General features: G+C 33.0%; 1 protein-coding gene across 50 annotated transcripts in view; it reads left to right on the forward strand.

Moving 5' to 3' along the window:
* Window positions 1-13,869, forward strand: part of RIMS2 (regulating synaptic membrane exocytosis 2) — a 698,117-nt gene that overhangs the window by 511,077 nt on the left and 173,171 nt on the right. For 30 of the 50 annotated variants that reach the window (XM_064384488.1, XM_064384526.1, XM_064384490.1 and 27 more), the window contains one exon: window positions 3,584-3,684. The exons of the other annotated variants lie outside the window; for them this stretch is intronic. In XM_064384488.1, coding sequence (XP_064240558.1) covers window positions 3,584-3,684 — 101 coding nt within the window. The remainder of the gene's footprint in view (window positions 1-3,583; window positions 3,685-13,869) is intronic. 50 annotated transcript variants of the gene reach the window in all.

The following is a 13,869-nucleotide window of genomic DNA, read 5'->3' on the forward strand; positions in this document are numbered from 1 at the left end:
TCTTCTGAAATAAGCATAGTTCATCACATATAAGAAAATGAATGTTAGAGATTCCTAGATAAATTTATCCTCTAAACCTATAAACCAGCATTTTTTAAAATTTTAATTTGGAAAGTGTGAAATTATTTCAGCAAGATATTAACAGATGGAGAAAAAAGGTAAGTATTCTGTGGTCAAGTGGTTATTCTTTATTGCAGGTTTTTGAGGGTCTTGAATATGCAGATTTTTACTATGAATCTGAGAGAGAGAGTAAATTGAGCAAAATTCATTCACTTTATCACTTTCATTTATTTTCCTTTTATAGAGTGTACATAGGATATCAGAGCTGAAACAAAGTTTAGAAATTATATGATTCTTTCCTCAACCGGTGAACAGCCCTCTATTTTATTGATTTCTCTAAATTGTTTTTCATTCCAAGGAAAAAAAAAAGACTAACTTTGGTTGAAATCAAAATATTATTACTGGATTATTTTCCTCAGAGCAAAGGACTAGCAAAGAAAAATCACCTTGCTGGTGAAGAATCCTCTATGCTGGATCACTTTATCAATAGGAGACTTTTCTCTCTAAGGATATTATTCTACATGGAGTGTTTTGTTTTTTGGAAATAGCTTCTACAAATACAGAAAAGGAACAAAAGACTTCATATGAACCAAATAATTTTTGGGTAGGGAGGTCTGTTTGTTTACAGTTTGTACCAAGGGTTATTTTCCTAGGAAGTTTCAAAGTTATAAGGTAAAAGGATATTTACTCAAGTTTGCTGACTAAAGTGGTCCGTTGAGATTTCATTGGTTAAGACTCTAATAAAGAATCTTCCCACTTGGGAACTGTCTATAGTTGGTGATTGGGTCTGGAGATGAGAGATTTGTTTGAGAGTGTAATTTAATTGATAACATATTTAAATGGTTAGAAAGCTCTGTTTGCATCTTTCTTTGCTTATCCAGCAAATACAGATTCATATTCTCCTTAGATCTGCCAGTGGTCTGTTAAATATAAGTTGTGTTGCATAAATCTGATTCTACCTAATTTTTAAACAATTTCTAAAGAGAAAGACACTTTTGCAAGCACTGTTAAATCAGCATGCCAGAGACCAAATCCAACTCACTGCCTGTTTTGTAAACAAAGTTTTATTGTAATAAAGCCACACTTATTATGTATGCATTGTCTTCAGTTGCCTTCATGCTATGGTGGCAGAGTTGTGGCAGAGTTGTGGCAGAGTAACAGTTTCCATATGGCCTACAAAGTCTGCAATATTTGTTATTGGGCCCTTTACAGAAAAAGTTTGTCAACTACTGCCAGTGTTATTCACATTACTACCTAGTAATCAGAAGGAATTTAATGTAGCTTTCCTAGGATGTTGCCATTCAGAAAATAATCTAAATATTGGGGAAAAAATATATCTGTTATTATGTATATGTTTATCACTACATATTATTATCTATATAGGTATGTGTGTTTATGCTTATCAATTGGTGCTATTTATATCAACATGAAACTTTGAGAAACTTTGCAAACACACCTTTTAGATAATATTGTTTTAGGACCCATAATTTTGTAATGTTGGGCTCATTATTTTATTGGCTGGCCTTTGGAGAAAATATGTTTACCAGAAAATATCTCTTGAAGTACAAACAATTCCAAAGCTGTATTTTGACAGACTAACAGATATTTATACTTGTCTATATTTCATATTTGCATCATGGAGGCACTTACCTGGTTTTATATGTCATTCAAATTATATTAACATAGCATTAATATTCCTCACTTTCAAATTTGACTCAGATTCAGTCAAATCATTATTAACATGTGACTATTACAAGGAACAAATTATCTCACTTTATTGAATAGTTGATTTAAATTTGCTGGTATATAGAGGTAATGTAGTATAAGGTTTTTTTTGTATTTACGATTTTCTTTTTGAAACATTTTCTTCCCTTTTCATATTATTTTAATTAAGCAATTTTCCTTTAAAATTTGTTACTAACAAATTTTAACTATCTGATATGCAATGAGATTTTTGTGGGGCAGAGAGTAATACTAAAAAATTAAAACATTAAAAATAAAAAAATATTGGCTCAGGAGAGGATACCATAACTTCTAGTTATACTGGTACCTTTTTAATCCCCTTTTCCTTTACTCCATTTAAAAAATCAGGTAAGTATTAAAATACCCATTTTTTAATAGGCACACTTCTGTTTGGTTGTCTTTACTAAAGTTTTAAAGTCATGATCTTAAGCAAGGCGTATGTATGTGTATGTTGGCCTTCTTACCTTAACACACTGTGTGAATTTACTGACATTTTATTATAGCTACCCAGTTGAGTCCACCAAGTTCATTTTTCCCAATACTTAGATTTGTAGTACATGATAGAGATTTTTAAATTATATATGTTTATGAGAAATTGGATATTCCCATGAATCTTTTAAAAATCATAAATGTAATTTTTTTTGAGATGGGGTCTCACTGTGTTGGCCCACCTGGAGTGCAGTGGTGTGATCATAGCTCACTGCAGCCTCCAAACTCCTGATTTCAAATAATCCTCCAGCCTCACCCTTTCAGGTTGCTGGGACTATAGGCATGTGTCACCACACCTGGCAAATTTGTTGTTATTGTTGTTGTTGTTGTTATTGTTGTTGTTGTTGTTGTAGAGACAGGGTCATGCTGTGTTGCCCAGGATGGTCTCAAACTCCTGGTCTCAAGCAATCCTCCTGCCTCAGCCTCCCAAAGTGTTGGGATTAGAGGCATAAGCCACTGTGCTTGCCCCATAAATATACTTTCAAAATGCTTTTTCATGTTTTCTAGGATTTGCTAACTGAATGTACTTCTCATTCTAACCAAAATTTCTGAAGACCCTCTGAATATTTACAACTGATGTGCTTTGAGGTAGCACGTGTTATAGAGGGCATTAATGTCTTTTTGTAAGAGGCTTACTGTCTCACCTTCTTAACTCTTTATATTCTAATTTTTTAATAAAATTGATATCAGTCATACTTTGTGCCTTTACTGGTATTGTATGTTATCAGTAGTATTATTACAAGAACCTGTTTGTTCATCCTAGTTCTAGAAAATTCAAATTCAAAAATTTCTTATAATTGGATTCACACATATACTGGGGCAAACTGCTTTAATATATAGTCAAATTTTATGATAATAGTTTCTAAATGCAATTCTAAAATTGTATTTGAAAGCAACTTATAGCTTTAATACTTATAAATAAATTATGATGAATTACAAGTCAAAGTTCTCATAATTATTACTATTGTCAAATTTCTGTGCAGTCAAATATATTCTGGACATACATGTACCAGAAATTGTTTTCTATCTAATGAAGATTTGTTATCTTCTCTTTAAACTTATTTATATTTTATACAGATTGAAATTATTTTACATATTTAATATCATGTTTTTACTTACCAAATTGTATACTTTAAAGAAATCTTTTAAATAATATGACATTTAATTTGTATATGCTACATTGAGTGAAAGTAATATACCAGCCTAGCATTTCTTCTTTTATACATCCTTTAAGTCGGACTCAAAAATAAGAACTGAACATTAATTTTATGGGTTTTTTTCTACTCGATAGGTACTATGGATATAGAGGAGAGAAATCGTCAAATGAAAATTAACAAATACAAACAGGTAGCCGGATCAGATCCCAGACTGGAACAAGATTACCATTCGAAGGCAAGACATTTTTCTTTTTAAAAGTTGTAAAATAATCAATCATTTGAAACAGATTTTTTAAAACTACTAAATGCAGATTAGTCAGACACAAGCATATAATGCCATGGCCCCATGATATTACTAAGTGCTAAAATTTATGTGTTTGTATACAGCTCTTAGCAGTAGAATTTGCCTTACTTTAAAAAATTATTATAAAATACAGAAGATTAAACATCTAATGAAAAATCTTTCAGAATTTTTTATTTTGTAAAATTTATAGCCCCTCAAAAACGTTTAAGAAGTAGTTAAATGATCTTACGGGTTTTTTTCATACAGAGTTTTTCCCACTTTAAAGTATTTTAATTGAATCTGGTTTATTACTGAATTATTGGAACAAAATGCAAATAGTGCCTGGCTTATAATGGATCAACTATAAGTTTTTGACTTTAGGATAGTGTGAAAGCAATACACATTCAGTAGAAGCCATATATCAAGTACTCATACAACCATTCTGTTTTCCCCTTTCAGTAAATTATTCAATAAATTACATGAGCTATTCAATACTTCGTTATAAAATAGGCTTTCAGTTAAGTGATTTCACCCAACTATAGGCAAATGTCTAGTATTCTAAACATGTTTGAGGTAAGCTATACTAAGCTGTGATGTTTGGAAGATGTATTAAATGCACTTTCAACTTACAATGGGTTCAATAGGACATGACCCCATCATGAAGCAAAGAGCATCTGTACATATTCGTGAAGTGCTGTTAAGGGTTCAAAAGTCTTTTAGTATGAATCTTTTTAAACTACTCTTTGGGAATAGTTTGAAGTATGAGACCTACCAAGGGCAGAAATAAAGTATTTTTTTTTTTCTTGAAACAGAGTCTCACTTTGTTGCCCAGGCTGGAGTGCAGTGGTGCAATCTTGGTTGACTGTAACCTCCACCTCCTGGGTTAAAGTGATTCTCCTGCTTCAGCCTCCCAAGTACATGGGACCACAGGGGTGCGCCACCATGCCTGGCTAATTTTTGTATTTTTAGTAGAGACAGGGTTTCACTATGTTGACCAGGGTGGTCTCAAACTCCTGACCTTGTGATCCGCCCTCCTTGACCTCCCAAAGTGCTGGGATTACAGGCATAAGCCACTGCGCCCAGCCTATTTCATTGTTCTTGTACTCCATTACCTTTTTTTACTCAACACATTTTTAGTTGCTCAATACTATTCATGGCCAAAGTCATGAAAATACTTTGTTCTGATATAGCTATTGAAGATTTAATAAAAGAATTAAAATAGCAGAATTTACTCATAACTGTAGCTATTATATGCTCTATGACTTAGTAATTAAATCATTATAGTCGTAATATTCATGGTCTTTGTGTAATAGAGAAAAGCAGTTTGGGTTTTTTAAAACTTAGGCCTGTTTTATCCGTACATACTTAATCTTCGGTTTCTGTTACATTACATTCCTTTGTAACGTCAAGAACTAGTTAAGTAAAGCATAAGTGGCTATGTTGGGTATACATATGTAGCAGGTACATACATATGTACCAGTTTCTAGCTTCTCCAATAAGACAACATAGAGAAGGCAGAGATTCTTACATCAGCACCTACTCCTAAACTACCAGTCTCTTCCACAGATTACATTATTACCATACAAAATCATTTATCACAAATTCTGATATACTGGAAGTGTCACAGGCCTAAAGCCAGACAAAAGTAAATATAAGACAAATGAAAATAGCCTTGTGCTTTACCTAGTAGGTTCTAAATTTCTGGAAAATTTTCACTAAAATGAAAATATGAATAACTTCAAACAGGTACAGTGAATTTTATAGAAAATAGTTCTATAATGCTATAATATTTTAGATATATTCCTATTTGAGTTAGATATCAGAAATGATGTTTGTTTTTTGTTAGTTTGTTTTGTATTTCTTCCTGGAACTATATAGACACACCTGATCTTTTGTGGTTTTTTATGCTGTAGTCTCTCATCTGTTCACCTTATATAATCCAGAGACCAAAGCATAAAGTCCTGATAAAATAAGCTATTAAATTTTTTGTAAATATATCTTCAGATAACACAAATTTGTTTGTTGGTTTATATTTTATTATACTTGAGGAAGGAATATAGATTATTTATAAAAATACTTATTATAATCAATATTGTCAATGGAGAAGAAATCAAGAGAAAATAAAGTCAGGATAAAACAAGGTAACGCCAAAAGTAAAGTCAGTGAAGAAAATGCATAGTGTAAGATCCTACATACCCACTACATGTGTGCCATATATGTTAACCCTGAGCTTTCTAACAAGCAGCAAAGGCAGAAAGGGAAACTTGAATAGTTTTATGATTTACATTGCTCATACAATAAGGACAAGTTCTTTAGAAGCAATAGCAGTGATTCTTGTTATACAAACCTGACAGAAATTTATTACAGAAAGATGGACCAAAGGAATACTATAAGCATAGCTGGGATTTTTTTTTTTTTTTAATTTTGATTTTACTTCAGTTCATGAATAAATGAATGTTTAAGGCTTGAAAGTTTTATAACTTTGACAGCAATCATTTTAAGTTGGGAAAAATAAATATTGGTAAAGAGTAATTGTACTAAGCATTATAATTTCCTAGATATTCTCTAAGGGAGTAGATCAGCAGCATCAGCATCACTTGGAGACTCTTAGAAATGCAATTGTCTGGAGCCCCTTCAGACCAATGGAATAAAAACTCTGGAATTGGGGTTCCTGTGTTTTAACAAGTCTATCAGATGATTCTGATGTAGACTAATTTGAGAATTACTGCTCTAAGGTGAAGAACCATTATAAAATTATCCTTTAGATAACTGAGTTGACTTCCTCAATTGGAGTTTTAGCTAGAAGCCAGAGGTGAATGATGTGATAAAAAAAATGGAAACATTTTGAGAATAAATGATCTGACATCTTTATAAGGCCTTTAATAATGTCTGACAAATCCTATCACTGAATGTAGAACACTTATGACTCTGTTTTCTATTGCCAGAATTATGCAGCCAGCTTACTTCAAAATATAATCAAGTCTCTTAAGTACAACTTTTTAAGGGGGTCCAAAATACAACCCTATTTTGTACCACAACAAGGTATTTCTTGATGTGGAACTATCTTTGCTGGATCATCTATCTCCCCATCATCTGAGGTTCATCTTCCTCTGATGTGGGTCAAAGAGAAAATTACAGAGGAATCTTCTTCAGACATATATACGATAAGTTATATTAGTTTTCAATTCCTTAGATTAAAATTTGCAACATCATTTCTCTCTTTTTTGATGAGGTTTATTTAGCTTCTGTTTACATTCTTTACTTTTTATTTTTATAACAAATGCTAATTATAGAGCCTCCTGCTGAGCTATGTGTTTTAACATTAGATCTAGTTGCTGAAGAAAATCATTTAACAAATAAGGGAACTAAGATATAGAAAGGTTAAGTAATCTCTCCAGGATCACGTAGCCACAAAGTCATGGAAAGTATTATTTGTGGCTTAATTTAGTTTTTCAAATTTGACATAACTTTGATGAAATTCAAAGCCTCAGAAATATGAAGCATATGCTCTCTCCTGAGCTGTATTCCTGAAATTCCAGCAGCATTATTCTGAAGCCCTGTGTGGAATCTAATTGTTAGCCTAGGTTAAAAAAAAAAACACCAAAACTGTACAGTTCACATTCTAAATGGCATTGCTCCCTGAATTTCTCAAGACTTCTGAATTAATAGTTTTAAATAATTCATACTAAATTTAAAGAAATCTTCTTAGTAACTCACTTTGAAAGCATCTATAGAGCAATACCTACTAAGTTACTGTCTTTCTAAGAATATTTTAAGTATACTAGAAAACTTGAAAGCAGAGAGTCTGTTTTTAATAAGAGTAGCAAAGACATATACAGACATGATTCCTAGTTAATCAGTGGATGCCTTCTCAGGGAGTTTCCCTCAACATAGTTATTATACTTAACGTACTCTTTCATGCCTCTTGTACTCTCTTTATCCCAGCTTGAATATGATTCATCTATTCCTGGCAATAATTTAAGAATCAACATATTTTTTCTATAAAATCAATTTTCTTTCCTCTTTATTTGCTCAGAATAATGTGATTTATTACGTTTCACAGTGCAAATTATGGTTCACCATAGGTGAACTACCCTTCTGTGAGTTATACAATGATAAACTGGCATAATCATCAGTAATTAAAAGTCAAACAATGTATTTATACATGGAAATTAATATGGATGATTTGATAATGTTTAAACATATGAGCTTTAGTTTTAAAATCACTATATTTAATATTTTTAAATGTCCCCAAAAACAATATTGCTATGAAGATATTCTTTGAAAGAGTGACCCCATAACATTTCACCAAATAATGCTCATTCAACAAATAATGTTTATTGGCACAGTATTTATTGGAACTCAAAGCTTATTTCTCTGGAAAAACAATGCTCTTTTTTAAGGAGTATGTTGTGATAATGCTTCTACAAAATTGTCACAAAAATGTCCTATTCCTGTTAAAGCAGTTATATTATAATTTTCCATTCTCTTATTTGTCTCCCTGGAATTAAGAAGCAGTATAATCTATGAGTTGCCCAGATCTCTTCGAATGGAGGCCAGAAGCCTATGATAATCTATTTAACCCATAATATAATACACTGGGTTAGAACAGAGGACAAAGTAGTAAAAGAAAGGAAAAGAAAGTTTGTCTCCATTAATTGTGCATGTCTGACCCTATGCACTTCTCACCTACATCCTGTCACTTTTTTCCCCAGGCTTTTAGTCCTTTAGGCACTCATTCACAGATCTCAAAGAGGTATTGGGGAAAAGCAATTTGATTAAACTAGTTTACATTAAAATATGAATAACAACACAAGGCTTTATTTTTTAAAAAGCCCTTATGAACACAAAATAAACTGAAATTGGTGGACTTATAGGCAATATTAATAGAAAATATTTCAGATAGTTAAAATATGTCTGGCAAGTAAAATGCCACTGTTATCTAAACAGCTTCATTTGATTAGCACTTATGCTCTTCTCAACACTGAGAAGACACATTCTGTGCTACCTTAAGTGTTTTACGTTGACTTTCAAGGCACAGGCAATGAGGGGAGAAAAGTGGAGACTTGTTAGAAGTGGCCATATATGGACTCTTTAAAAATTTAATGTTTGTAAGTCAGGAATACTTTAAGTCTCAAATATCATGAGGACGTGGCTGCAGTGGCTAAGTAGTGTAGTAGAAAGAGCACAGCCTGGAGTCAAGTGGACTCCGCCTGGGTGGCTGCGGGTAGGTTTAACTTCGCTGCTTTTTTATCTATTAAACAAAGCTTTGGTATCTATTTTATATGGTAGTGATGAGGATTAAACGAGATGATGCATATAAATTGTTTAGCACCTAGTAAATGCTCAATAAATGCAGGTAATATTAGTCATTATTTTATAGTAACAATAGCAAATATAATCATAGGTGCCAGATATGAATCTGATGAGACTAAAAAATAATAATAAATTAATGAGTAAGATAAGGAAAAGGATATTAGTGTGGCTCAGATATCACTGAATGTTCTCTTTACTCTCAAATAAGGAGATTCAAACAGCAGAAATCTAAAAGGAAAATGAAATTTAGTGGAAAAGAATTTATGAATCTTAAAGGGATATGAAGATTTTTAAAATTAAAAGAGACTGGAACATAATGTATGATGAAAAATTACAAACCAAATTACTGAAATTAAAAAATTATGCTATCATGATTGACATTAAAGGTGACTGGTCCTTGATGAAGTGATTAACAGGCATGCATACGGATGGGGGTGTTTTTAAAGAACTACTCATTAATAGTGATGATGTAAATGGACCTGAAAACTAAGATTAAGTTTATAAAAGGCCAATTTTAAATGTAGATTAGATAGCCTTGTACATATTAAGAATAAACATGAAAATTAGATGTAAATAAATAAGGGTTATGTTTTGATTTTACAGCAGTGATAGAAATAAAATACTTGGGAAAAGTATTTTTCTTAAGGAGAAAAATTGAGTTACTGTTAGTATGTAACGCAGCCCAGTAACATAATGAGGTAGGTGGAACCAGGCCTTGTGCCTGCTACAGGAAGAGCTGCTGTAGCCTGAGTTCTCAAGCTACCAAGAGGACCTACTATTCATGTAAAACAGACATCATTGTGCAGGTGTTAGATGGAATCCTCTGATAAATAGAACAAGAAGATTCTCGTTAACCCAGTCTCTACTCTGCAAAGGTCCTCAGGGAGTACAATAAGATGCTTTAAATAGGAAGTAATGAAGCATTCTTCCATGGAATAAGCAATCTACTGTTTGATAAACAGAAGTTGGGTTAAAATTTCCAAAAAAATCCCTGCTGGGCATAGTCTAACCAGATACCCAGCAGAATAGTTTTCTATTTTTGAATTAGAATTAAAATCACTTACTCATGATTTTTAACCAAGCCAAGTCAAGTAATCTTATCTTGTACTGATGAAGATGTCAGAGACTATGCCAGTGACTGTACCTGGATTTCTTCAATGAAACACATCACTTCTGTAAACTCTTATTTTACTTTTTCATATTTTCCTATTTTGTTTACTTCTTCATGCCTCAGCAAGCAGAAAGCTTCAGGTTCTATAGCAGAATCCCAAGAGAAATTTCTGGAAATCAGTGAAACTGCTGATATGGGAGCATAAGAGAAAAAAGAATAACCTACATTACTTAGAAGTATTCTTAAATTCCAGACTAACCTACGAAACTATGAGAGAGTATGCTGAGTCCTGGATGTTACTGCCACCTAATACTCTCCCCACCTTTCATCTGCTGAGGATACATTGACCAATTATTGCACACTTTTGATTGCTTCCTGGTCCCAAAGCAGGCTACAGTCTTCTAAGCTGTCTAAGTTGCTTGTCCCACCCGGACATCCTCCAGGATTTTAATTAGTCACTTGCTGTGTATGTTTTATTTTTACCTCACCCTGTGGTATTTCCTTTACCAAGTATATTTATGAAGATACATAAACTTAGATTTGAAATCTAGGTTATTAAACTAGCAAATAAGAGCAGCATTATATAATATGGCTATAGAAGTGCACGAGATGCTAGTAGTAATCTTATCAAGGCCTGATTAAAGGCTTGAGTCCCACTTACAGAATCGACAAATGGTTATATAGCCTGATTAAAAGAGTCATAGTTCAAAATGAAAAATGTTTAAGTTACATTTTAAAATCATTTATGTCCTATTTTCCGCCTCTATAGCTTTTTAAATTCATGTTTGTGAGGACAGATTTCTCATTTTTGTGATACTAAACATCCATCAAACTAGCATTTAGTAGTAACTAAAAATTTCTTTATGTTTATATAATTTCTTCCTTTGTGAGATAAATAAAAGAAGAGGTGATGTCAAGTGAGAAGGAGCCATTGGAAGCATAACTTCTTAAAATTGGTACACAATATTATTAATTACTATAACAGCCACATTTATGGCAGAAATTCTGAAGTCTTCTTTATGGTAATAGAGATATATGGACAGTTTGTTAATCACCCTTTAATTTATTTTTAGTGATAATGGTTAAATGAATACTAAAGAGCAGTATTAAAAGTGTAGACTCCATAACCTAACTGTCTAGATTAGAACCTTACCTCTTCTACTCTCTGTATGACCTTGGGCAATTTACTTAACATCCTGTGCCTCAGTTTCTTATTCTATAAGGTGTGTTAGTAATAGTACCTATCTCAGAGGATTGTTTTCTTTCTTTCTTTTTTTTTTTCGAGACAGAGTCTCGCTTTGTTGCCTAGGCTGGAGTGCAGTGGTGTGATCTCAGGTCACTGAAACCTCCACCTTGAAGGTTCAAGTGATTCTCCTACCTCAGCCTCCCGAGTAACTGGGATTACAGGTACATGCCACCATGCCTGGCTAATTTTTTTGTATTTTTAGTAGAGACGGGGTTTCGCCACGTTGACCAGGCTGATTTTGAACTCCTGATCTCAAGTGATCCGCCCTCCTCGGCCTCCCAAAGTGCTAGGATTACAGGCATGAGCCACCATGCCCAGACAGATTGTTTTCAAGTCATATATATATATGACTCCTAAAGTAGAGCTTGGTATGTAATAGCAATCAGTAAATGTTAGCTGTGAAGTTATAACGATGGTTGTGGTGGTGGTGGTGATGATGATGATGATGATGATGATGATGATGATAGGAAAGAAGGATAAAAGGAAGAATCATTGTTTCCAACAGACAACTTCCTCTTACCAGAGCCCTTCAGGGTTCAGGTTTATATTTGTTGTCATCAGGAATCTTGTTAAGATAGATAAGTATATCTTTAAGGTAATCTTAAAAACAGGTGGGGAGAAAAGGATGAAAAGTTTTTTTTTTTTTTAATGATACTTTAAAAGCCTAAAGTTTATTTGAGTTGTCTTTTTTGCCAATCTATTCAAATTTTTGTCTACCCAAAATTCTTATCATATAATTTCTATTCTCTAGCAAGCTGATTGTATTTAAACTTTAAATATCTGTCTATTGGTATAGATATACCTGTAGGCAGATATAAAATTATATCACATTTACACATAATTTATACATCTGCATTTACACATACACTTACCCGTACCCTAAAGCTCTGAAGTCCTCCATTATTTAGCTAACAGGTATTCACTTATTCCTTGCCTCATTGGAAGAAATTCTTCTTTATTTCTCGTCTCTCATGTTATATAAAATATCTACATTTAAAAATTTGATGGTGGCTGGGAGCAGTGGCTCACACCTGTAATCCCAACACTTTAGGTAGCCGAGGCGGGTGGATCACCTGAGGTCAGGAGTTTGAGACTAGCCTGGCCGACATGATGAAACCCTATCTCTACTAAAAATACAAAAAATTAGCCAGGCCTGGTGGCAGTTGCCGGTAATCCCAGCTACTTTGGAGGTTGAGGCAGGAGAATCGCTTGAACCCAGGAGACAGAGGTTGCAGTAAGCCGAGATCGCTACACTCCAGCCTGGACAACAAGAGTAAAACTCTGTCTCAAAAAAAAAAAAAAAAAAAAAAAAAAAACTTAATGGTAACTAATTTTAATGACATTTTAGAGATTTTATATTTTTACTTGTGATTAATCTTCGATTTAAAAAGTTTCTGGTTTAGGTTTCTTTTTCCTTAACATCCCATATTAGTTGATTAGGGCTGCTGCAACAAAATACTATAGAAGGAGTGGCTTAAAGAACAGAAATGTGTTTTCCCAGTTTTGGAGGCTGGAACTTTAAGGTCAACGTTGTCTGGGCTGGCTCCTTCTGAGGCCCCTCTTTGGTTTTCAGATGGCTGCCTTCTTGCTGTGTCTTCACTTTGTGTGTGTCTGTGTCCTAATCTCTTCTTATAAGGACACCAATCATATTGGATTAGGAACTATGTGACCCCATTTTACCTTAATTACCTCTTGAAAAGTCCTAGCTTCAAGTACAGTCACATTCTGAGGTACTGAAGACGAGGATTTTAGCATAGGAATTTGGAAGGAACACAATTCAACCTATAACACATCTCTACAAAGTAGCTAATGATATTTTAAATAAAAGCTTTACTGCATTATGAAAGCATATTTCATTACAATGTGAATAGGGATTTTAAAGCAACTAACTGTAACTGTTTTGCTTTGAACTTTTGATTTATTTTTTGATTTTATTACTTTTCCCTATTCCGATTTTTACAACTGCCTTCTCAAATCCTAAGAGATAAAATATTTTGGTTTTGTGTTTGCAAATGCATCTTAAAAATTATCTGTCTTAGCCATAAAAACCACACTTAAATAGGATTCACAAAGCCATAATTTTATGCTGATATTCAAGCATGGGTCCCTTTCCTTTATATGTATTGTGAATTGCTACCTTTTACCATATAGTCACATTTTAAGCCAGGAAATATAAAAAGACTATTTTTAATTATGAAGAAGTCATCCAGTGCTGCAGTATTATGTAAAAAGGAAAAGTCATTTGTTGAAACAGCAAGTTGTATATTATAGAGCACTGTAGAATTATAGCAGAAGTTTTTTAATTTATCTCGTTTTAGTAAACATAAAGTTTCTAAAAACTGACAAAAGAAAAAATTGTAGATAAATTGCATGCAGCTACCTGCAGATAAGAGGGTCAATCTATGGAAAATAGCTACAAAATGTAATTGCTTTGTTCAGGAGCACAAACTTTAGTTGTAATTTT

This window comes from Aotus nancymaae, unplaced genomic scaffold (genome assembly GCF_030222135.1).
Source record: "Aotus nancymaae isolate 86718 unplaced genomic scaffold, 86718_ANA_hifiasm-v0.15.2.pri h1tg000036l, whole genome shotgun sequence".
Taxonomy (NCBI): Eukaryota; Metazoa; Chordata; class Mammalia; order Primates; family Aotidae; genus Aotus; species Aotus nancymaae.